This window comes from Echeneis naucrates, chromosome 12, assembly GCF_900963305.1.
Source record: "Echeneis naucrates chromosome 12, fEcheNa1.1, whole genome shotgun sequence".
In the NCBI taxonomy this organism is placed as follows: Eukaryota; Metazoa; Chordata; class Actinopteri; order Carangiformes; family Echeneidae; genus Echeneis; species Echeneis naucrates.
This window is the reverse complement of record NC_042522.1, coordinates 12,902,202-12,927,503: the sequence shown is the minus strand read 5'-3', so window position 1 is coordinate 12,927,503 and position 25,302 is coordinate 12,902,202. Positions and strand designations below refer to the sequence as shown.

General features: G+C 40.4%; 1 protein-coding gene across 3 annotated transcripts in view; it reads right to left on the bottom strand.

The window, feature by feature from the left end:
• Window positions 1-24,535, bottom strand: part of dnm1a (dynamin 1a) — a 41,512-nt gene extending 16,977 nt beyond the window's left edge. The window contains exons 1-16 of one of the 3 annotated variants that reach the window (XM_029515179.1): window positions 24,212-24,535; window positions 17,574-17,647; window positions 16,790-16,939; window positions 16,418-16,621; window positions 16,056-16,154; window positions 15,015-15,175; window positions 14,754-14,896; window positions 14,535-14,670; window positions 12,511-12,578; window positions 11,555-11,693; window positions 6,610-6,696; window positions 6,257-6,327; window positions 6,093-6,144; window positions 5,037-5,048; window positions 3,042-3,071; window positions 2,642-2,755 (exon numbers count right to left, since the gene is read on the bottom strand). In XM_029515179.1, the coding sequence (XP_029371039.1) occupies window positions 2,642-2,755; window positions 3,042-3,071; window positions 5,037-5,048; window positions 6,093-6,144; window positions 6,257-6,327; window positions 6,610-6,696; window positions 11,555-11,693; window positions 12,511-12,578; window positions 14,535-14,670; window positions 14,754-14,896; window positions 15,015-15,175; window positions 16,056-16,154; window positions 16,418-16,621; window positions 16,790-16,939; window positions 17,574-17,647; window positions 24,212-24,372 (1,701 nt within the window). In that variant the 5' untranslated portion in view covers window positions 24,373-24,535. The remainder of the gene's footprint in view (window positions 1-2,641; window positions 2,756-3,041; window positions 3,072-5,036; window positions 5,049-6,092; window positions 6,145-6,256; window positions 6,328-6,609; window positions 6,697-11,554; window positions 11,694-12,510; window positions 12,579-14,534; window positions 14,671-14,753; window positions 14,897-15,014; window positions 15,176-16,055; window positions 16,155-16,417; window positions 16,622-16,789; window positions 16,940-17,573; window positions 17,648-24,211) is intronic. The other 2 variants (XM_029515181.1, XM_029515180.1) reach the window with 2 other exon arrangements.
• Between the last annotated feature and the right edge of the window lie 767 nt (window positions 24,536-25,302).

The following is a 25,302-nucleotide window of genomic DNA, read 5'->3' as shown; positions in this document are numbered from 1 at the left end:
CCACGGTTTGTATTCCCGCCTGCGTCTCTGATAAAGTGGACCCACGTTTTAAACCCCTTATCTGTCTAAAGTACACAAAGCAAAGTAGAGGGTAGAACCGTTCACACGGTGTCCCATCACAGAGCATCGTCTGCAGGAATGAAAACCACAAACCAACCTGTTTCCATTTAGAGCCCTGCCATCATGCACACAGGCTTTTTTTAAATTTAGTTGTTGCCCCTGGAACATGCACATAAGTACACACCCTTTCTTAAGTGCACACACGCGCACACACACACACACACACACACACACACACTATAGCTGTCTGCAGGTTTCTGGTGAGTGCGTTAAAGCAGCAGTCGGCTGTTCCCTCCAGGATGTTTACAGCTGGGATCACCAGGCGAGTCTGGCTTTCTGGCAGCTTTACAGCAAGAGCAGGGAAACCCTTGAAGACATACACACACACACACACACACACATGTATATACACAGCCAAAAGGGGAACCAAATAAAATACACCCTTGAACTACAAAAGGTCAGAAACGCCACTTATTCTGTTTGTGTGCGTGTGTCTTGTCAGCAGGAAAAAGTCTACATATGCATGCATGTATGAATCCATAAATGGGATTTATGAGCGTAAATAAATATCACATGTGCTGAGACTCCCTAAGATCAAGGTGTCTGTGTTCTTTGAGTACATTTTTTTCTTTTCAACCATTTCAGCATTTACCGTACATCTCACTCCCTCACTCCCTCTCTCTCCATGCTTTGGGGAGGCTTTTAGCCTGATTCAAAGAATCGGCATGTCCTGTGGTAATACAGACCAGAAGGTTTCTAGAAACACACACACATTCACGCACACACATACAGACAGACACTAATAATAACTTTCAACCCGACTTGTGGTGCCAGGATGTTTTAGTTTGTGTGTGTTTGTGGATATGTGTCTGTGTGTGTGTGTGTGTGTGTGTGTAGAGAGAGACAGAGGGAGAGTTTATATATGTGTGTTTGTGTGTGTTTGTTGCCAGACTACAGGGTTTTCCCCATGACAATAGTCAGCCAATAAAATGGTGTTGCACTCTTTTGTGCCTTAGTATAAACATGTCAGTGTGTTAGTTTGAAACTAACACACTGACATGTTTGATGCACAAAATCAGTTTTTGTCAGTGAGCAACAGCGAGTACATTTTTTTTTACTATTTTTATGCCATTAATCAAAACATAAAATAGTTTAAACATAAATAGCTGCTTCCAGCTATTTATCACCTTTGTATATTTTGGCAAGTGTTCATCCAGGTGCACATGTAAGTATAAGCCCTCATGAGTACACTAACCTCTGGTGTGTGTGTGAGACTGGACTATATAGAAACGTTCAGCATGGATAAAAAACATCACGGAAAGTTTCTTTTTCCCCGTTCTCTTCTTTCTGCAGCAGCGGTGCCTTCAGCTGTGGTGCTGAGCTATTGCAGCAGCACTATGTGTTGGTTTTGGGTCTCTCTGTGCCCTCCATTTTTCCATGTTCAAATAAATATACAGCACAAGGCGGGAGAGATGGAGAAGTGGCGGGGCAAGAGGTTAAGAAGGAAAGACGGAGACAGAGAAAAAGGATGGAGGTGGGTGACATGATGAGGACACAGAGGAGAATGAACTTTTTGAGAACGTATGAAGGAGCGATGGGCAAGGTGGGGAGAAAAAAGGTGTGGAAGGAGGACATAAAAGCCCACACCAGCCCTTGCTCTCTGTGCCTCCCCTCTTTTTATCCCCACTTTCTCTCCCTTCACATGGTCCTTGTTACTCTGACTGCTAACCAGCTAACAAGAGACGCTCCTCCCCTCCTCTCCAGCACAATTTAGTCCCTCTCTTGCTCTGTGCCCCTTCTTTGAAATAAAATAAGTTTATTAGAAGCAGCTTGTGTGTGTGTGTGTGTGTGTGTGTGTGTGTGTGTGTGTGTGTGTGTGTGTGTGTGTGTGTGTGTGTGTGTGTGTGTGTGTGTGAGAGAGAGAGAGAGAAGGTCCAAGGACCCCCCAGCATGTCAGACACCAAAGCTGGCATACACATGTGCATACCAGAGCCCCCTGGCCTGCCCTGTTCCCAATTACTGACACACACACACACACACACACACACACACACACACATAGCCTAATGTCAGTGAGCAGAGCCGCTGTGGCTAAGGCCTGGAGACAGTGAGACTGTGGCTACCTCCTAATAGTTGTGCAAAGCATCATGGGACACCGCGTTGACCAGTCAGCTCAGTAACAAAGCATGTTGGGTCAAATTGTGTCTGTGTGGAGAGGACAACCACTTAACTTGACCAATAGTCATATTTACCACTGGGATGAACAGGAATGACTTTTGGACCAGGAATTGGAAAAGAAAAAAAGAAAAATTAAATCTCCTGGTTTTTAATTTGTTGGAAAATATGATTCGATTACTGTTGGTACATTATATGATGATGATGTTTCAAGCCCTGGAATTGAAACTGTTACAATGTAATATCCCCTTTTAGTAAAATGTAACAGCCAACCTGAACACAAACTATTAGTCTGTCCACTGGAGGGCTCTGACAACTTTATTTTTACAATTGTAAAATGTTTTTCCTGGCATTTGCTGTAGTTTTTTCTTCTCCCCTTCATTCCTCTGTGTCTGTGGACTCTCACCTCATCATCCTTGTACCAGGACAGAGACTCTGCGGTGAGGACGAACCAGTACTCTTTGGCTCCTCCTTTCATGATGCCGATGTTGTTGATGGTCAGCCAGCCCTTCCTGATCACCTGAGAGACAAACGGGGTTGCAGATTAAAGGAAAGAAAAGTTTTTCCATACACTTCCCAGCCTAACATCTCATTTATCAGCTGGAGTAAGTACTACACATTAACTATCTTACAGATGGCAGCACAGTAACATGTAATGACACTCCTAGTAGAGATAAGAAGCAACTGCCACAAACATCAGAAGGATGGCGCTGAACTACACAGCTACACCGCTCTTTTATTCCCTTTTAGGCTGCCTCATTCTCTCTCTATAGACACAAACAGTACGTGGGGTGCGAGTCATTTACCTTGAACCGATCGTTAACTCCTCTCTCAGGCTGAATGAAAATGTGGAGAGAACGTTACAAAGCTACGCCAAAGGAGGACGTTTAGTAAAGGCCAAATACACAAGATTGCTCAAGTAGCAGCACATCACAACTGGCTGCAGGGAGGGCAGCAGGTAGTCAGCAAGCAGGGTGGGGGCGAAGCTACATTAGGAGGCTACAGCAAGAATATCTTATGTCAAACCGTTTTAAAAACCATGCAGTGAAATCCATTTGTCTGACTGTCTTTACTGTATTGCATGTGCTTTTGAGTTGAAGATGTAGAGTGAGAAGGGATTCCCATTCGGGTCATGTTGCTGCATTACTTAAATCAGAGGACCTAATCATGAACCAATCAATCAACTTTAAGCCGACATTTCCCAACATGTGGCTTTGAATGAAGTAAAAACTAATTTTTCATCACTATAACAAAGTTCCAGCTATTCCTCTATCCCCAGTCCTTTTTGTTTACTCTAAAAATACCGCTGTAATTTCTGGCATTATTAATCATTTAGAAATAATTATAATGTTGTAAATGTGAGTGTAAAAGTTTTCATGAGATGGACTTTAAATGAACTGAAGTGTGTTTGTAGTTGCCCTGAGCATCAATTTGGTTCATCCCTCTGTTTTAACATTTCTGGATAATAATAGAGCTCTGGGCAACTGTGGGAAAAATGACATCACATTACTTTATCTACACTTAGTACTACGATATATTTATTAGAAAAACACACCATATTGCCAGACTTATATTTTATGATTTTCCCTGACACAAAAAAAACTTTTCTTACTTCATAAATTGCAATTTTATCTCTGATAGCTTTTATGGCATTATGATACCTACTATGTTTAGACCCTAAATTTGGGATGTGGAAAAACAATGAAAGATAAATAAAAAATCACATCAAAAAAAAAAAAAAAACAACCCACTTCTGGTTTGTGTCTGGAAAGTTTGAGATCTGAACTTAAATCAAAGATAAAAGTTTTGTGGGTTTGAACAGAACTTGGAACCACAATGCGTCTGGATCGTAGACCCCCGGGCCGCTCCAGCACAGTTTGATGGATTGATTGACAACTAATGGAGCTTTTCCATCAGCAAAATCAATGACAATGCCATAATTTGGGTTTTTTAAGGATCCTACAGTTCTCAGTACAGAGGTCAGGCAAGTGTTAAATCAGTGGAGAACAGAAGCTGTGGGGTCTGAAAGGGTCAACTACAGCCATCTATAAACAGGAAGTGAAGATCCCCTCTATGTTTACAATGTGCCCATAACCCTTGACCCCAATTTGGGTGGTTGTTATGACAATTGATAAATACAGAGGTCACACATGTCTGCCGTACAGCAGGACCTCATCCTACCGAACTACTTTTGTGACGAGGAAGGAAAGGAGACAATGTATATGTCTAAATCAAAAAATGGAATTGATTAAACTATGCAAATAGGATGGGATGTTCAGTAACAGTGAACAGTGAGGTGAGTTTTGATTTAGCTCTCGTCATCATCTCTGCAGGTTGAACATTATAAGAAAGCATTTTACAATATATTTGCCATGCAAAGGTTGTGTTGTTTGTTTGTGAGAGAGAGTGTGTAAGTGTGTGTCTGCAGGAAGGACACAGCTGAAAAAGAGAGGAAAGGGAAGCGGCCACCAACAGCCACCTCATACAAACCAGCACATCTCATACAAACACACACACACACACACACACACACACATTCTCATCAATCCACAACAACCAACACGCACAGAAGACAGTTTAAACACATTTTGTCCGCACATATTCAGAGCATAAGAAGATGAGCATGACCGAGAGATGCATGACAACCTAACTGCACACACACACACACACACACAAACGCACACACACACACACACACACACACACACACACACACACACACACACACACACACACACACACACACACACACACACACACACACACGCACACGGACACGTACACATTCTCATGCTACTCACCATGATTTCATCCTGAATGAGCAAAGCCACACAGAGGAGAAAGGAAAAGGAAAGAAAAACAAAAAATCACTACGAAGAAACAGGAGGCAACGAGCAGATAGGAAGTGAAAGAGCTGAAAACAAAAACTAAAAAACTAATTTTGAAGAAATTAGATCTACAGTAGAAGAAGAAAAGAATGAAAGTCATGCATAAATATTGGTATTGTGGTGTACTGTGTCCAGTCAATGTATCTGTTCTAACTGTACTAATATTAATTGTTACCTTCATTAAAAAGATTTTGTTTTGGAACCTCTTATTTCATTGTTTGCTCAAAGATATGTTCCATTTAATTTTTTGAAGATGGGCAGCTGATTGGTTTTTGGTGCCGATCCAGGACATTTTTTAAGGATTTAATAGGATTATGCGATTTATATTTTATAGTTATAGTTTAGTTTATGTTTTCCCAGGAAACACACTGTACTCACTTGAATGAGAATAATTTTTGTTTTGTTTTGTTTTTTTTGGTCTTTGATTGTTTGTATTTCAATAGACTTAAAATTTCAAATGATGAAAATCACAGAGTTTGAGGATTGTGTAAACTTGCCAGAAGTATGTGATTTCTAAATGCTTTCTTTTTTTGTTGTTATTAATGTCATGATTTTTTTTGTTCAAGCTTTAAATTGTGCATTATATTTCATAAAAGACCAGCGTTGCTGCAGATGCCAGCAGAACTTCAACCAAAAGATGCCCTGATCTCTTCCATAAATGTTCCACATAGTTTTTGCAGCATGGAACTGTTGTTGTTGATTTGTCGGGCATAACAAAATACTGTGTAACTTTGTTACATTTACACAAAAAGCAAACACAAGTGAACTAAGTGCTACCAGGGCTACGCTTTTGAGAAAAATAGCACCAAAATCAGATGCCATGTTTCTTGCGGACGAAACTCGCAGGGATTAATTAAGCGTGTAATCGTGTTCCTGCAGATTAAAGTCTGGCACAGTTCTGCCGTAAAACTGTGGAAAAAGAGCGACAGTCGACTGCGGACGTGTCTGCGTGTATTGTGATGACGTTACCTGGTTGCCAGCTGCTTTCTTCTTATTCATTTGACTGATCCTCTGCTGAGCGCTGAGCACAAAACAAACATTAAGGTACAACAGGATCAAAAGGAACATGAACTGATGAGTATGTAAGATAAATAAACATAACTGCCCCTTATCTATATTGTGGTGGGGCTCACTTGGCAAATCCAATAAAGTCTTCATGGTTGGTGTTCATGTAAGACAATTCAATGTCTATCAACAGCAGCACCTGAGCGGAGAGACAGAAACAGAGAGGCAGCAGGTTTCCATATGTTTCCTGTTTATGTATTTAGCGATTCTCTAAAATTGTAAATTCATGACTTCCCAAAAATGTAATTTTGTTTTTGTTTGTTTGGGTTTTTTTTGTTTGTTTGTTTGTTTGTTTTAATTGTTTATGTGAGCCAAAATGTATTCCATCCTAAAAACCTTGTCTAATTTCTTCCAGTATCCAAATCAAATAAAAACAAAACCACATTTTCTTCTTACTGTGAACTTTGTTTTTGTGTGTTACCTGGTTCTTAGTGCGGCTTTCTCTGTCCCTGATGTGCTGGGTGACGATTCTCTCCATCTCCTCTCTCAGCATGGGATACTGAGCCAGCTGTGACCACAGAAAAAAGTAGGTAGGAGGCAAGAAAACCAAACAAACATGCCAACACAGATACAAACCATCACAAATCTACATTCCAGTAGACCACACTCATCTCGATGAACCACAGTTCCAATACGACAGAATACATAACAGAAACACAATCATACATGTTATGTTGTGAGGGGTTTATCCCAGACTCTGCTCTAGTCTCTGCACATCCCAACCAGCGGGGGGGATTCACATTGCACTGGATTTTATGCAAAAACAACTACCGGCTGCCATAATCTAACAAATGCGAAAGACTAGTACAAAGTCTGTGAGATTGCCACACAAAAAAGACTAAACAATGTTCCTGGCAGAAAAGTTTCCCTTTTCCCAGCACACTGTGGGTCTTTTTCCATGAGCTCATTGCAGACCCACAAACGCAGACATTGGTGGGCCTCCAATGTGACATAAACACATTTGGAGAAGTGTGAGGAAAGAAGAAAAATCATAACCAAAATCACAACTCTAGACAGCAAAATATACCTTTTTTTTTCACAAATTACAATGCATCTTTCATGTTTGTTAGATGGTTTTGTGAGCGAGTGGTTATCAACAGGCCTCCTTCTGCTTCCCAAGTTGATTTACTTTGTCTCCTGGTTCAGTCTCACTGTAGAATAGATGCTTTGTAATTCTGGGCACACTGTTAAGGTGAATGCCAGTTCAGGTCCTGGTATTTAAACTTGTATTGTCAAAGCGTATGTGTCGAAACACATTTTAATAATTCAGCGTTTTTGCAGCGCTGGTCTGTCACACCTAAACTGCATAAGCACCCTGCAATGTAAAAGCAATGCTATTTCTTTATTTATGTCTATGGACCCTAGGATGGACTGGTGACTGCCGCTGTTGTCCAGTTTCAGCTGGAAATGTCTGCAGGCCCTGAAGGATAATGTCATTTTCAATTGGTAAATATTTCACGATTAACAGTTCAAACTGCCTATAGCACAGTTACACAGTTTGTGTATCCTTTGCTACAAAAAGGCTGTAGCAACAGTCACATTTCATTTATACTTCACATTTATTTGAACTTGGAGTTAAACCTGTTGGATGCAAACATTATAAGAGCATCTTGTTCCTCAGTAATACCTTCTTTTTTTTTTTTGAAAATGCCAGCTAAACTCACTGGTATACAACAAACCTGTGATTTTTAAGGACAATGTTTTATTTTCAAGTACATTTGCATAATTTCCAGCAAATCTAACATTTGCATCACTTCAGGAAAGCTTAAGTTCTGTAAGATGATTGCAAGAGGATTTGCAATTATGCAATTTATAAAATAATTCTTGAATTTTGGTAAAATATTTCAACTTGGTGAGCAGTGAAGACTTAGCTGGCAGCTGATATTAACAATGTCTCCATTTTCCTCATTGTGAATAGAAACACTGTTAACTGATGAGGAAAGCTTCATGGTTTTCACACTTTATTGATTCGACATCAATAGATAATTGAAAACTGTGAAGTCCATGAAAGCAAAACACTTACAAAAAAAATGCATCTAATATCAAAGCAACATAATTTATGCTCTTGGAAAGGTGCATTGCAAATTGAAGGCAGAAAAAGCTGTCACATGTTAAGTCTCGTAATAGCTGACACACAAACACAACACGAACAGGAGAAAAAAAAGGCATCAGGCAGACTTTCACTGATCCAGACTGACATGCAATGTGAAGGAGGGGGTGTGAAGGGACGGATGGGAGAGGAAGAGGGCAGAGACTTCAAACTGACCCCTTTGTGGATTTTGTCAAACACTGTATATAATCATACAGTATGTCTCTAAAAGTAAAATCAAGATAAAAAGGTGATCACGCTCTGTTTTGGTCATTAGTGTTGTTTTGGGAGGACGAAGCCTTTACAAAGGGTTAAAGGACGACAGGATGGAGAGGATGAGAGAAAAATAAAAGGAGAAATAAAGAAATGCTGAAAGTACAACAATTAGTCAGTGAGTGGAACTACACAGTCACGCCACTATATTAAACCATACTGACAGAGACAGAAATAAAATAAGATTTTAACCAAATTAAATCAAAGGGTTTTTAGACACCATGAGGTCAAATATGAAAAGAAATGATCTAACATGCAATTTGTTAAATTGTCAATATAAGGCCAATAACTGACAAAAGACAAATGGCAAAAAAGTTTAATTAAAATGCAGGCTATATTGATACTAGTTATATCTGGAGTAAGGACAGACCGATACCTGCTGGCTCAAATATTTCATCACATATTTTTGATTAAAAGTATTTGTATGTATAATTGTTGGAGTTTTTTGGTTTGATGGTTGTTGTTGTTGTTTGGCTTTTTTTTTTTTTTTTTTAGTTACACCTACCTTGTATTAACCTTTCTGCTTTCTAGCTTTCTACCCTGTTTTACACAAAAATTAGGCCTCTATTCTAAGAAAAGGCTGATTGATGGCTTTTGGAAGTGAAATATCCAACCTATTAAATTTATCCTCAAGGTCCACAGAGGATAAGGTTTATTCATTTTAATGTTTTTTACTTTAGCACAACCATAAGAAGTTGATATTCGGCTTAATTGACTTGGTTTATCTATATTATTGAAAGATCAATAAAGATAAATTATAAATCTGAATAAATAAAATTTGAATTATATTCTGCATTCAATTAAACGGTTGTGCTATAAATGTAGTTTTACCAAACTTGTCATGGATGAGCAGATTCAATTTTGATATATCAGCAAACAACAGTTTAGAAATAGTTTCGTAAAACTACTTTGATGGTAGATATTCACACTAACTGACAAATTAGTCTTTCTCTAGTTGATAACCTTAAAAAGACACCACTATATTGAAGTAATTCAATGTCAAATGTCTCCTGATATCGGTCTACCCCTACCTGTCATTAACAGAGAAGGTGAAAGTGGCTTGTTTCTCTTTGGAATTTTACCTTTTGACTACACTTTTGAATGGTGAAGATGAGTTCACTCACTACCATATCTATACACTTCAGTGTGGGCTCCTTCAGCTTTTGGATCTGCTTTTTCACTATGGCCTCAAAGGCCAGGTCAGGGGTGAACAGCCCCGTCCTGTAGGGATAGGCAGGTGGCAACAGGACAGAGGAATGAAGTAAAGGAATAAAGGCGGAGGAGGAGGAGAGGCAGTAAAAAGAGATTTAGGAATATACAAATGGAAGTAAATGATAAATAAAAAAAATTGAAAACAGATGGTAAAGGAGGAGAACAGGAGGTTTCACAGATGAGGCAAGAATATAAAATTGGGACATGGTGAACAGAAGAAACCACAGAATCAAGATTACGGAGACAAGGAGAGGTGCAGGTTTGGGGGAGGGGCAAACAGCACAGAAGGAAGAAAATGCAAGTGAGACATTTGGTTTCCCCTGAAGCCATTCTACAACAGGGCAGCGCTGGAGTCCCTCTCTACTATTTAAGAGCAAACAGAGAGAAAAGGTGAGAGGAAGGGGAAGTAGAGAGAGCTCCCAGCCTGCACAAATCCACCAGCCAAAAACTCCAAGCAACACAGACTGCACCTGCACACCACGACGCTCAGCCGGGATGCCCTTTCTCCACCCATCCCTCCCCAGCAGGACTGTGATCACAACACTTACTACCCAGGGGCCTCCAGGTTGCTGCAGGCCAAGTGCAGTTGAAATTATTTGGTCAGACTGGATCAATTTGGATAAAGACTACTACGCTTCCCCTTGGCTGCACTCGCAGGCCTCTGCTGCTGAGAGTGCAGACCCATGAGGCCCGTTCAAGGGCAGTTAAAACATAATCATCAAGGCTCCTGTCTGCTGCAGGTACGCAGCTGCAGTCTCACACACAATAAGGTTTGAAAGCTGAGATCATCCAATGTGGCTGCCAGGTATTCTCATCGTGATTTACACGATTTCCTCAACGCTTTGGTTCGTACACAAAGGTGGAAAGAGTTTACTAAAGTAAAACTATTCAAGCATTAAACTACTCGAGCTAAATTATAAAACCAATTCAGCTCTCTAAAGATTTGGAAGTGTTTCTTTATAACAAAATAACACCAAAAACTGTTTTTGCATGCATGTAGTTGCTTAAAAAAGTACACATTTGATGTCCCACAATGTGGAAAAAAAAAAAAAAAATCTAAAACATTTTTGTTTCAATATTCTGGAAAGCATCAGCTTTCTAAAGCCATAAACTGTCTATTGTCTGACGGCAATGACACTAAGTATGTGCATTGATGTCTTGAATGCAACTTGCAGCCAAAAAAAAGGTTAGTGTGCAGTTTACATGTAATATGCATTTGGCTAGTTTTTCGATCTATACCAATTTTTTATTAAATCCATAAATCTGGTAAAATTTGTTATTTCCTATATTCTACAGCTGAGCATAGCTGATACAACTCAATTGAACAAGAGGACGAGAAAAACGCTCTCATAATGAGAAACAATACTGATACTTAGCTACTTTTAGAATTGAGTTGTTGGCAGAGAATCACAAGTAATTTTATTTAAGACTTAAATCATATTTACAAACTAAAAGTCTTAGCAACGCTGACTCATATTTGGCGACCATATTTTGATGACAGCTCAGCTTCAACACTGGTTTTCTTCAGCAATGCTTTCTACCACAGCCAGCCTGTCCAGCCAAATCTGTCCAAAGCGATACAGTGGGCAGGCAGGCAGTTATACTGTAGCTCAGCCTGCCTGTACAGACGACCCCATCGCTGTGGTTGGACAGCAAAGGGGTCGCATGAAACAGCAGGAAAAGAGCCAAGCAGTTACAGTCAAAGGGAGTGAACAGCAAAGGGGCTTTGCAGATGAGGCTTCAAAACAGAAATAATTAAAAGTGCTATACACTGTTTACTTTTCATTTTTACCTTCTTGGTACACTGCCTAACCGTATTGACTAGCTCAGAAATGACCATGTCCACACATTTGGTGCAAGGCTCTTTAATCTTCCCAATCTGCCTTTTCACAATGGTCTCAAAGGCCATGTCCGGGGTGAAGAGGCCAGTTCTGCCCAGCAGAGAGAAAACCAGCCACAGGCCCAAAAAAAACAAAAAAACAAAAACAAAAAATAAATAAATAAATAAATAAAGGTTGGAAAGAAAGAAAGAAGGTGGGAGAAAAGTTGGGTAAAGAGAATAGTGTTAATTGTGAAAAATTTCCCTCCATTTTTTTTTTTTACTTTTCCCCCAAACACAAACAAGACAAAAATTCAACAGAGAGAGGGAAAGTGACTGAAGTAAGCACAGTGGCTCTGCATCAGAAAGACAGCCTGGGCCAGACCGAGCTAGCTGGTTGGCACACTAACTTCAATAGAAAGAAAAGGATTGATAAAAAGAAGCAAAGCAGGAAAGCTGTCTGCTGTTAATGCTAATGAAGACTATTTAGCAACAGCCAAACTTACAAACACGGCTGTAAAAACCTGCAGCTTTAACCTAAATTGAAAAACTCATGTGGCAATCCATGACGTAGTAAACACTCTTGATAGTATCTTACATGTTTACAGTATTTATAGTCAAAGGTTAACTCTCTCGTTCAAAGAAGGAATAAAATAAAAGGTCAGGATTTCTCCACGCAGAGACACAAACAGACAACATGCATAATGGCAGCAAAAATAATGCAACCTATAATCACTGAATGTAACTAATCCTAAATCTGCTTTAAGTCAGCCAATGCAATTAGTCAGTACAGCACTCAAGCAAAGTATAAAGGTCTCGGATACAGTCAGTGAGATGCAGCAAAGGTGACTGAGATGGAGAGACAGAAGGATGTGCAGTAAAGATGGTGGGGATGGAGGAAAGAGGGGAGAGATGGAGGGTAGACGTGCCTGATGCCGTGAATGTTCTTGATGGCGTAGCTGATTTCCTTACGGAGCTCCTTCTCATCAAACTCCATCTGAAAAAAAAAAAAGAGCAGAGGATAAAGGACTATCTACACTCCTTCTCTCACAGATTCATAAATTAGGTCGACTTTATTCTTTACTTTTTCACTAGCCTGAACTCTGAATCACATTTTGTGATGACAAGCAGAGTAAAGGAACAGTCCATTTTACAGCATGTCACTTTTAAGGGAACTTATATAGACCCAGGTCAGAGACTCCAGAGACTCAGATGAATCAAAATAGATATAAAATAGTGACTGCTATAACATAAAAATTCTGGTAGATTATTCTTTATTTATTTTTGAGACAGCCAAGCTCTTTCTTTCCTTGAGTTTTCAATCTTTATGCTAACTTAGGCTGAACCTGGGCTGTCAATCTTCTCATTTGAATTGAAAGCTGACCAAACATTTGTGGTGCACAAGGTTATTTTTCAGACTTTCAGACCCCCCTTCAACATCTAAAAATTATTTCAATAAAACACACACAAAAGAGCCTTTCTCTGGCTGACCTTGCCCTAATCCCACCTGCATTTCCAAATAGTCACAAGTTGCAGACTTTACTGCAAGCTCAAATAGTTGAGAACAATGTCTCTGCTGCGTTTATTTTGAAAACATTAATTATGCCTTCCCCCAGCCAGTTTGATTCATAGTCCGTCTGACATGCTGTAACCTTAGAAGCAGGGAATATAAGGTCATCTACTACATTCCTGCAGCATATGTGTTTAATTCAAAGTGTGCTATTTTTATTTATAACAATGCAGCATCTTTTTCATATTTTCTTACATTTGTTATAAACATAAAACATAATGATGAACTGACTTCTAGCACATCTGGAAAGCACTGAGGTTTCCTGCGTTGTGAGCCAAGACTCTGGTTAGAGGAAGCAACCTGCTCTGTCTTCTCAGTGGGAAACCGACTGAGCATTTTTGTGCCGTTTCAGTCATAGACGGAGTTTTATATTCTCAGAGGGAGGGTGGGAAAGGACAAAGCGGAGGGATAGGTAAAACGAGTGAAACCAGAAATGAAATTGGATGACATGCATTAAAGATGTGTGTGGTGATGGATTCAGAGAATTGCTGAAGAAGATGAGGTGAGGGAGGAGAGCATAGAGACATGACATCGGTAGAGACAGCTGTTAGACTGAAGAGGAAGGAGAGTCAGAGAACCAGAATCACACACCTGAGGAAGGACTGAGATAGATGGCTGTCATAAAACCAGGTTTCCTGTAGGACTTGTTGTCTTTCTTCAGTATTAGAATGCTGAAATACACGGAACGTCCCTTCTATTTATTTTCTATCCAAGAATTTCTAACTTCATGCATGTTTTATGCTCTATGCACCTTTTACTTGTCCTTTAGGAATATGTTGACCTGTTGATAAGTGTTTTGACTGTTTGCCACGACCACCACTGAAGTTTAGCGTGTTAACATGCTAGCATTTGTTATTCAGCAGTAAATAGTATGGAACAAACAGAAAATGTTAATTACATTTACCAGAGGCCTTAGAGACAATTATAAATTTGACAATTTTTTTGCAGTAATACAATAAGGAGTTAGTTTCTGGTTTCACTAATTTCATGCGGCTGTTTATTTATTCTGAACATTGGTAGTCAGTCTAAAGGCCAAATGGATGTGCGTTGCATTTGTTTCCATTCTTTGGCCTTAATCTTGTTAAACCGTGTTGTAAATTGTTATCGTTTTGTTTTAGCTTTTTAAGTTGTTCAGCCAAATACAACAAACACCACAGCTTTTCCTGCTGCTGTCCTATAGTGTTAAGAACATGTCTGTGTACGCACACCCCCAATTATAGTGTGAAGAGAGGCATGTCTGTGACCTTGGAATTCCCTTTATACTCTATTGGAAACCAATTATTGTTGAGTAATCCACGTTTTCCTGATTACAATAACTTCAGTGCGGAATAAGAAAGCAAAACAAAACCACACACACAACCACAAAATCTGGCAAGTACACACCTTGACCAGTTCAAATGGGAAGCGTTCATGGAAGATGCGATTGATCCTGGCACCGCCTGACAGCTCTGCCGTGTCAATCTGGTCTCCAGAGCCCTCTATACACTTCTCAAAATCCACAGAGAACTGCTGCACCATCCTGCAGCAACGCAGACACACAGATATCAATAAATCCTTTCATCTATCATCCTGGCTCTTATGTGTATATATGTATCAACTCACTGGAGCAGAGCCTTGGTCTTGCGAGATGGGTCGTCAGGTCTGAAGTTCTTGTACTCCTCCACCTCCTTCTCTATGGACAGAAGCTGGCTCTGCAACTTGGCTCGCAGACCTGGCAGGGTGTCGCGGATATGGTTGGTCAGTTGCTATGGGGAGAAAGGTCAGAGTTAGATAAAAGTAGACCTGGTGTCACAAGGGAAAAACTGGATCTATGAGTAGACGTACAGCAGGCATTAACCCTGTGGAGACCGTTCTTTAACTCACCTGATTGAGGACTTTCTGGAGGTAAGGACTGCCCATACGGTCTGCCAAGTGTCGATATGCAGGATGGGAGAGAAAGAACTTCCTCTCAGCAGCTATAGCAGCATTGATGTCCTTTTTTCCATCTATGTCCTTCTGGCTCCTGTTCACCACACCAATGTAACCTGGACACAACACACAGTCAACAATCATGACAATAATTTTACTGACGAAAAATTTTGTTTTTTTATGAAAGTAAACTGGGATTGTGCTAGACCTGCATTTTCTGTGTAATGAACTGAATTGGAACAGCCAAACCCAGAACTAAAAATCCCAGATTGTCAAAACTATGTTCTCTGTGTAAAACCACATTTTAAAAGAGGAATTGAAGGAAATAAGATAGATGAAGAAAGGGAAATGCATGAAACAAGGCACAATTATGTGTGTGTCAAGAAAATGGAGAAACAACCTAACAGAGTTAAGGTCACAGGGATCCCATTTCACCTCCAGTTAAGTTTTCTCATGCATCACTCAGTTAAAGGCAGTTTCATGCTCTATAACTAATGCAACTGTGAGCTGCCAGCCTTGTAAACACGAACACATCCACAGCTTCAGAAAGAGAGAGACTGGGAGAATAGTAAGAAGAAAGGGGGCCAGAGAAAAAACAAAGGACATGGAAAATATTCAGAAGCTCATGCCTGGGTCCCAACCAAGTGCAAATGGAAAGGAAAAGCACCACATCAGCACATTGCAATAAAGGGCAGGCCGCAAGATACATGCAAGCTCTTTTCCGAGACTGTGTTTTTTTCTTTTTGTGCCCAGCTGTGATTTTCCTTTCCAACTCATCTTCTGTATCTTTCTAATTTCTCAGTGCTGTTTTATGGTATCCTCTGTCTCTCCCTTTTTCTATTTCTTTTATTTTTCTTTTTTCTTTTCTTTTTTTTTTTTTTTGGAGACTAAGTATGACTATCTTATTGCCACAAGAGGGAAACAGTGTGAAAATTCAAAGCCTGCAGTAGAAAAGATGCAGTTTGTGTGTATGAGTGTGTGAATGTGAGTGCTCACCTCTCCTGAGTGGAAGCAGCTTGTTCTCCAGGATATCTTTAGCATCTGTCCCTTCATCCATCAGGTCCAGTTTGGTGATCACACCAATGGTCCTCATACCTATGTGCAGACACATATATAAAATAGTTTAACCACACAGGCCAATCCTGAAAACTGACGTGAAAATGTATTTTTTGATGCTAAGCTATACAGCCTTCTGCTGTTAGGGCCAAATTATCTTATTTATATGTTTTTTGTTCATTTAATCTTTGAAGACACATTTTGTAGGTGATCAAAATTCAACCTGAGAAGTAATGAGCGGTGTAAAAGAGGACAGCATTTCCCTTTGCAATATGGTGGAGTAGAAGTATAATGTAGCTTACCCTGAGGGTCGACCTCTTTGGCAATCTTTAAAGCGTCAGAGTTGGCCAGATCAGAGTTGGCTGGGGACACAGCCAGCATCAGACAGTTCTCCTTGGTGACAAACTGCATCAACATCTCCTTGATCTGGGACTCAATGTCTGCAGGCTGGTCTCCCACCGGCACCTTGGTCATGCCAGGCAGGTCCACCAGCGTCAGATTCAGCACTGTGAGGAGAAAAGAAAGCATCAAAACTGAGGAAAAGTTTTCAAATGCATTGCTGTCAAATAAGAAACTTGAATGTGCAAACAGATTTCACTCCATAGTGTTATTCAAATACAACTGTAAAAGTAGATGCAAGTCACAGCAAACTGTGATCGTTGTATATTCCTCACCATGAGGGGAATAGACACGCAGGTTGATGGGAACAGGGGAGATGCCCTTGTTGACCCCGGTGATTCGGTCAGTCTCAGCCTCAATTTCCTGCCGGACTTCATCAAAATCTGTGAACTTTTTGCCCTTACAGTGGAGAAACTCGGCGTACTCTAAAAGAGACAGCGAAAGGAAAACCATCAGTGAAATGGAGATCGCAGGAAACCTGGATGAAGATTAGATTAAATGATGAGCAATGAAGCAGAAAACAGAAAAAGAAAATCGAGTTTTTCTCTCAGATTTCATGCAAGTACACCCAACAGTGGTGGTGCAGAAAAGCACCATCAAAACTGTGTGTGAAGGGCAGGATAACGGATGGTTGGTGTGGCTCTGCAGCTAAAATCAACTTGTTCCGTTGAAATAAAGATGTAAAAAGCTGAAATAAAGCCACAAGTGTCTTAAAATGCAGTTCAGTTAATGGCCAATAGAGGCTGGCTGGAAACAAACTACCACAGAGTTTAAAGGAAACAAAGAAAATTATCTTTTATGTCATTGTCTTTAGGCTTTAAAAGTATCAAACTAAAGTAGCAGTTGCTAAATTTCCCTCACTGACATATTTTCAATTGTCAGTTGCCGCCTCCTGGGGGTGAATCAGTTCATGGACAATAAATCTGAACAATCAGTAAATCACCCACAGGTAGTAAATGTCAGGAACCAGATCCTCTGAATGGTGAAACACCCAACTAAGTTCTGTTCTCACTTAACACCAATACAGAGTTGATGATCTGTAAGACAAGATGTTTCTACCTGTTGGGCAGTTCATCAGCTGCAGCACCAAAGGACGGCGAGTCACAATGCCAGAGCCACGAGGAAGGAAATCCCTGTAACACAACAGACACACAACAAAGGCAGCGGTCAGCTAAAAACATCACTGAAACAACTCTAATCTTTAAAATGATCCTAAGAATTACTTAACACAAATAAACCCAGTGAAGAAATTAAAGACATAAACAACCACATGAATCACTAAAGAACAACAAGACAGAAATCAGCAATCTATATATTTTTTAACCAACTTATCTGTTTCTTCAGCTTTGTCTGTGTTTTAATTAAAATCAGATCAGCTTTTCATCCGCAGGAGCAAAGTTGGAAAAAAATTACAAAAGAAAAAAAAAAAATTACAGAAAATTAAAGAAGAGCGGTTTCTTGGCTCAGCAACAGCAAAGGTTCACATCCTAACAAAAACACAAGTAAAAAGCAATAAAACTGAGCTCGAATGAGTATTAGCATTAGCTTTGTCAGCAGCATGTCCCTCTAAAAGTCTGTGTCAGTGTCATGTTTTTGTGTTCTCCTGGCAATTTGACAACTAATGTATGTCATGATCAATGATAAATGATTACAAAACAACAATAATCAGCTGAGTGACATGAATAAGAAATAGTCGAGGACTCTGGCTGGCCCTGAAGCAAAACCAGAGGCAGGTTGCATACATGAGTCTTGAGCTGAGAGTTAATCGGGGGTTGTACTGCTTCTCTTCAAAATCATGACCTAACAAGGACAGGCAATATCAGCAATTAAATGTTAAACAGAGCGATCGTGTTTAATACCACACTGGAAACTAATACTGATTTTGTCTCTCTGACTGTTGAACATTTGGAAGTTACAGTGTGAATATGTCCATTCAGCGCCAGGTTTTCATTTAATCTAATGTATCACATTTCAGCTTCTGCGCATTTATCTGCTGGTCGTTTCCTGTAGCTATGCGCATCATGAAATAGTTAAACAGTGGTGCTAACAGGAGTTTCAAGTTGTGATGATATGAAGAAGAAGCTGTCCTGTCCAGATTGGTGTCTGCCTTAATTCTGACCTTGTCAATTTGGATTCAGACCCAGTCTGCATTAAAAAGAGTTACAACACCTTCACATTCATTCACAGCAGACTGTTAGCGTTATTAGGTTACATAAAGATGATGAGCTGGTATCTGAACTGTGGTGGGAGAGGGAAGGGTTAGGGTTAGGGTTATATAAAGGGTCAGTTGCATGCTCACCCACCAAAGATTTTAATCTACAAACATCTGCATCCCTGTTATAGTCCCATTCCGAGTATAAATTAATAATCAGTCGTTGTTTGTTACTCTTTTGGCAACAAAAGGCCAAATTTACGAATGCTGAGTTCGCTCTTCAATCCTTTTCCAACCTTTGAAAGGATTTAAGACAGCTAATGTAAAATGGGAGGATATTAAAAATACACAGAGCTGAAGATACACATACACTGTAGCACAGTTAATGTTTGTTTTTCATCTGCTCCTCTGTGTACAGCACGAAGACAAAGCTTCATTCGTGACTATTGTTCGCGTGTTTGCTGTGTACAACAAAGGACGCCCTGCTTTCTCCTGACCTTTACACTTGTCTGTCCATCTGCTGCTCTACCTGTTTGCACGTGAAAGTGTGTGTGTGTGTTTTTGCTTGTGTCCCACTTGGATGAGTTTTTCAAGGGGCACAGATGGCCTTAACTGCAGGTCTTCCTCTCACACCTCTTTCTTCTCCTCCTCTTCAAACTACCACCACACGGAAAAGACCCAGACAGGATCACACACACACACACACACACGAACACAGCTACATACATACGCCAGCTGCCATGGAGTAGCAACTCTTTGTTTCTTTGTTTGCACACACATGCATGTACACACAGAGCACATTAGTGTATGCTCTTAGTGTAACAATGTGGTAGGGTTATGGTGTGTATGTTTTTTGTGATTTCAAATGAAAGAAATAAAGAGTTGATTGTGCTTGTGTTTATAAATGTTATACAGCAGCACTTGTCCTATCAGACGTTGTACTCAAATAACAAAAGACTCAAATTCATAATTCAAATAACCTCTTTCTCTCTCACACATCACTTCCAGTTCTCAGAGGCAGTGAGACACTGAGCTGCTTTTAATCCTGCTCTGGTGCATACAGCAATAATAACAGCCCTGACAGCAGTGAACCAGCACAGACAGGCTTCTCCTTCCCAGCATTGTTTGTCTCTTGGATGACACGGCTTTTTGGAGATAAATAATGAACACATACCTACGCATGTTACCGTGAACCACAGAGGCAGAGTTAGCCAATGAAATAACTGGATGCTGGATTCCAGATTAGACCGGGTCCAATGGGAGAAGGTGTTGTTAGTGAGCTGCACTCCAAACACAGATTAGTTGTAATCCTCTGTGGCAGTATCAGAAAAAAATGATGTCCTCTCTTCCTCTGTTTCTCACTGACTGCTTTCTTCCTCTTACTGTGCCATTTAAGGGCAGATTCGTGAAAATAATGGATAGTTGCAGGCTTTTCATAAACTGCCTATTGACTGTATTTTACCAACATACTTCTTTTATTTTCACTGCACAGCCTGAAAACTGCATTTTAAAATATTATTTATCTTTCTAAACACACCATCCTATGGAATTCATTAAAGCACTCTGTGCTTCTTTTCTCTCCTCCTGATGGGTTTATTTGAAAAGAGCGCAGACCTTGATGGTGCCACAGTATACTGTCCTTGTCTTTCACATGAGTGAAGCTTCTGCTATTCATGCGATTGCTTCTGGCTTCCACTGTGTTATGTAACATAAAGAGCCAGCTATATATCATAAAGTTAATCTCTGTGTGGGGGTTGGAATAGTGATGGCAGCATGGGGAGACAAATGTCGGCGTTGTGGTTTTATGTTGCAGTTGTGCCAGTGGCAGCAACCTTCACTTCACCAAAGAAAGGCTTTCAACTGTCTGAGCGAAGCACTACATAGTAACAGCCTCCTCCTGAGCGGTTTGAGAACAATGCAGATAAACAACCTTTCTGCTCATGTCTCCTATTGCATGGCACTAATTCAAAATGCATTTAATTAAAAAAAAATCTCCTGTTGGTTCTGTAATCCACCACAGAGACAGTAAGCTCAGATAACATTTCATTATGTGTGACTGCATGAATATTGCACCTTCGGTGTTTGTCGTGTTCTGGCTGAAGCAGTTTGGTGCTGAGTTGTGTTTTTGTGAAGGAGCTGTCTGTGGTCCTGAAACTAACAGGAATATTCCTGTAAGTTATCCGAACTAACGCTGCTGTACACTAAACTAAGCAGCACTTTAAATGATGAATGCCAGATGCTAAATTCAACTTACTGCTTTCTACCTTTTTGGGAAACCTGTCTGTGTCTAATGCCAGTTTATTTGTTGTTGTTTTTTTTTTTTATAATAGCCTTTCAAACAGCATTATAAGTGGCTCTGTACTTTAGGCTCTGTAGTTTTGAGTGCCTGTTCCTTCAAACTGATTGATATACCATACTGATGTTGTTGTAGTTGATGTATGTAGTAGATGTATGTAGTTGCTAATGTAATGCTCATATGATATAATATTGACTGTTTGAGTTTAATTTAAATTTAGAGAAAGAAAAGGCTGGGGCACAAAGGTTGAACTGAAGTGACAAACAACAAATTTGGCAATGAAAACAATATGACTCTCTGCAAGATGAACACATTACGAAAGCTACATTAAAAAAAACCCCTGCGAAGGACAGGTGGTGAAGAGGAACAGATCAATTTGATTTATGTCCTAAATAGTTCTCTCATGCCATTAGCACTGCATATCTCAGCAGCTTCTCTATCTTCTCTAGAGGTGAGTCGTCCTTCACCCTGAATCATACCTGACTGGCCAGTAAGAGCATCACAATCAAAATCTAATCCATCTAAGAGGAAAGGTGTCATTGTAGCTCTAAAAGGAGAAACAGTGTCCAGATGTACAGATCTACGGTGACTTTGCAGCTCCAAATAAAGTAAAAAAAAAAAAAATCAGTTTCAGCCTCTTTTTTAAACTACCAAATGCCATCCTGTGTGGTAAGATAAACAGCTTATATGCCTTGCCTATACCTATAAAATAATTTATGCAAATGTCTGTCTGCCATTTATAAGTCTCCCATATTATGGTATTGATTTTCTGTGCTAACCGTAAGCTGCAAAAACAGAGATTGGGAGGACAAAGCCAGGTCCAGACCAGTGGGAAAGAAATAATCATCTTTGTTTTCTTCCTGCTCAACTCAGCCATGCCCCTGTTGAATGAAAGATGAGCAAAGCCATTGAAAATTACGTTAAATTAGTTTGTGAGAAGCTAAAGTATTTACGTCTCAATATGCGACAGAGAGGGGAAGATAGAGATGAAGAAGAAGAAACGTTGTGACATGTAGACACAGTGCATTGTAAATTTGAGTTGGGTTAGACTGATAACACAAACACAATGGGCTACATGAGGTGGGTGGGTGGTGTTGGAAGGCTCAGGAGGAGGAAGATAGAAGGGCCTGAGCAATGACACTGCAGCTGGACTATTGCATACATTAACACATGACGGTATCTGCAATTCGTTCGCTGCTGCAAGATGGCAAAGACTGCAAGTCTTACTGACACGTAGAAACAAAGCACAGTGACTGTGCTGCACAGGTAAAACCAGGATTTATCATAGAAAAGGCATTCACTTAAAATGCTTCAGTCCTTCCATCATCTGAACCAGCAGTCCCTCGGGTAATGCGGTGTAATTAGACACAAGCTGTTGCTATGACAACAGCAGGCAAGTGCAGCATTATGTGGGCTGTTTAATGAGCACAAGAGATATAAAAGTACAAATTACTGAGACAAACACTCTATAGGTTCTGAAAAACTCATGCAAAAACAAGACTTTTGAAAAAAAGCTGTAAAAAATGTGACAGAAGTACTGTAATGAAGGAAAAACTGAATTTTGGAATTAAATTCATAACAAAAAGAAACAATATTAGATTAAATACCACGTTAAAAACGTATTTGAGTTTGCTTATTATTTCTCAGAGTGGATATTTTTGACATTATTATTTATTATTATTTATGTATCAAGTACTGTTCTGGAGTTTAAGGGGGTGCCACCAAATCAACATCATCAAAGTATGTTTAAAGTTCTTAGGAAGAACAACTGCATATGCAGAGATAAAACTCTCTGTGATACATTCATGATGTATGCCAATGTTAATACGTAAGATGGAGATAGTGATATATAAAGCCTTTTGGGGCTCCTTGATTTCTACTTTCTACTTTTAAACATATTTTAGGCTGTCCACTGTGACGATTACACATGAAAGTGACATGTTAAATATATGAATTTCACATTTTTTAAAATGCACTTGCATGCTACATCTTTTACCATAAGTAGTATAAAGTTTAGTTTAGTGTGACATTTAAAAGTAGGCCTGCCTCACCTACTACCTGTTAAGATGGGGATTAGCACCCTGGCCACGTGGTGAGGGGTTAGGGTTAGCTGCTACACAAATGTAAGAAAAAACAATACCAAATCAGATAGCAACTCCTGCGGTTTGTCTACCAGATGGTGAAATCAATTGGAAATGCTGAGCCAGTGGGATGAATAATATTACATCGTGGAGTACCTGGCCTGCTCATTGTGGGAGTGAACTGGCCTGGAGCCATAGTATACATACACTCTGACCTTGCTTAAGCATGAAATACTGCTGAATCACACACTCCATGAGTATCCATGAGAAGTAAAGGCCGCAAAAATAAATAAATAAATAAATCTGATCAACTGAAATTCAAGCAGGAAGGACCAACTGACAGTTAGCAAAGTGGTATTCATGCTGCTGCCTACATGAGGTAAGCTTCATTTACAGCATAAGCACCAGCAAACAGATGGAGCTGAGCTGGAAGGGCTAAAAGCTCAGGTGGACTCCCTTCGTCACTCTCTCTGTCTGTCTCTCCCCCTCCTGTGCAAGATCATACTGCAGCATAACAGATCAGATTTGTTCCCCTGGCTTCATTTTATGTCATCGTCGTCATCCTCGGCTCTGACTAACTCAAAGCTGTCCATGTTTGTGAGACTGAAACCTTTTCACACATATATAGCAACTATCAGTGTGGAAGCTTTGCCTGGTGAGGATTAACAAAATTGTTGCCCTGTGTCCCAGAGTGGATAACACATCAGCAAGCTTCCTTTAACTGTCAGCATCTCTCACAGCTGTCTTAGGACTAATAATGACAAACACGTATAACACGGTGTCATTTCATTTTGAGGTTGAAGATATTGCACCTTTCTTTTTAATGCTCCTGACCAGAGATGTTGTTCAAAGGGAATAATTGGTTCCATGAATGCATCATGTAGGTACAGATAAACTTCACTAGGGATTTGTGTAGGCCTCAATAATGATCTCCTTGCCTTGGTGCTGCTGACAACAGAGAACTGAAATGATTCAGGAGGTGAAATGTGCAATATTTGCTCTTTCCCAGGGGAAACTCCGGGAAGCCTGTGTGCTGGGTTTAAACCTGAAGGAGAAGGGGGATGGGGGCTGAGATGTTCAAAGTGGAAAACGAGGAGCTACTGCGGAGCCGCTTGCTTGGTGCACCGGAGAGCATCAACACGCATCACAGGATGGAAAAGCTACTTACTTCCCGACGAAGTTCTCCAGCACCGAGCTCTTCCCCGCACTCTGGCCGCCCACAACGGCGATCTGCGGCAGGTCAAGGTTTGCGTTCTGGCCGATGGCGGAGAAGGCATCCTGCATGCGATTCACCAGAGGAATCAAATCCTCCATTCCCCGGTTGCCCATCTCTGCGGTGCAATCGACAGCCTATCTTCCCAGTGAGAGCAGGGAGGGATTATTTCTCTTATTTTTCCTCTCTCTCCTCGTCCCTCCTCGCCACCCCCACGTCCAGAGGGCGTCTCAGACTGCGCTCACACTGCCTCACTTTTCGGCCTGCTCACACATTGACTGCTCCTGCTCGGTGTGTCAGATCACCTCAGCTCAGACTGAGCTTGTGCACTCACCGTGACAGGAGGGGGAGGAGGAGGAGGAGGAGGAGGAGGAGGATGAGCTCTTGTGCTTTCCTCAGGAGGAATCCCTGCAGTTTTCCACTTACACCGCTGGGTGGTGACACTTTCGCCGCGCTGGCTGGAAATGTTGCTGTTCACCGCACGGATAGTTCTCGTTTTGAAGATACTCTTAAATTAAATCTTGTTCGAATTCTTTTTAAAAACATTTTGATGTAAAATCTGACACGCAGACTTAAATTTTCTTTCCCAAACAAACAATTTAGTGATGAAGGCTTCAGATCTTCCCAAGGTGCTGAACCTGTTAGCACCATGGACAGAGGCCAGGGGGCTCAGTCATAAATTCTGCTGGAAGATTATACGTATTTATAGACACACACATATAAATTTGCATATATGTATGTGTGTGTGTATATATATGTACGTGTATTGCATAACAATTGCTTTAGAGAGCCCGGTCATGTTTTCAGGGGAACTTGGGGTCAATGTCTGTTAAGGCTTCCCCAGATTTCACATCCTCAACCTGATGTCACTTCTTTTGGTTGATCTCGGTCATACAGGTGATCGACACCTCCAGTCCTGAATCTCCAAGACTAGGAGAAATATTAAACTGAATATCTTTTTTGTTTTTTTGTTTGTTTTGTTTTGACTCTAGGTTGGTTCAGGGATCCGTGTTATTCAGAGAAGAAGTCCTTTCTCCAGACACCAA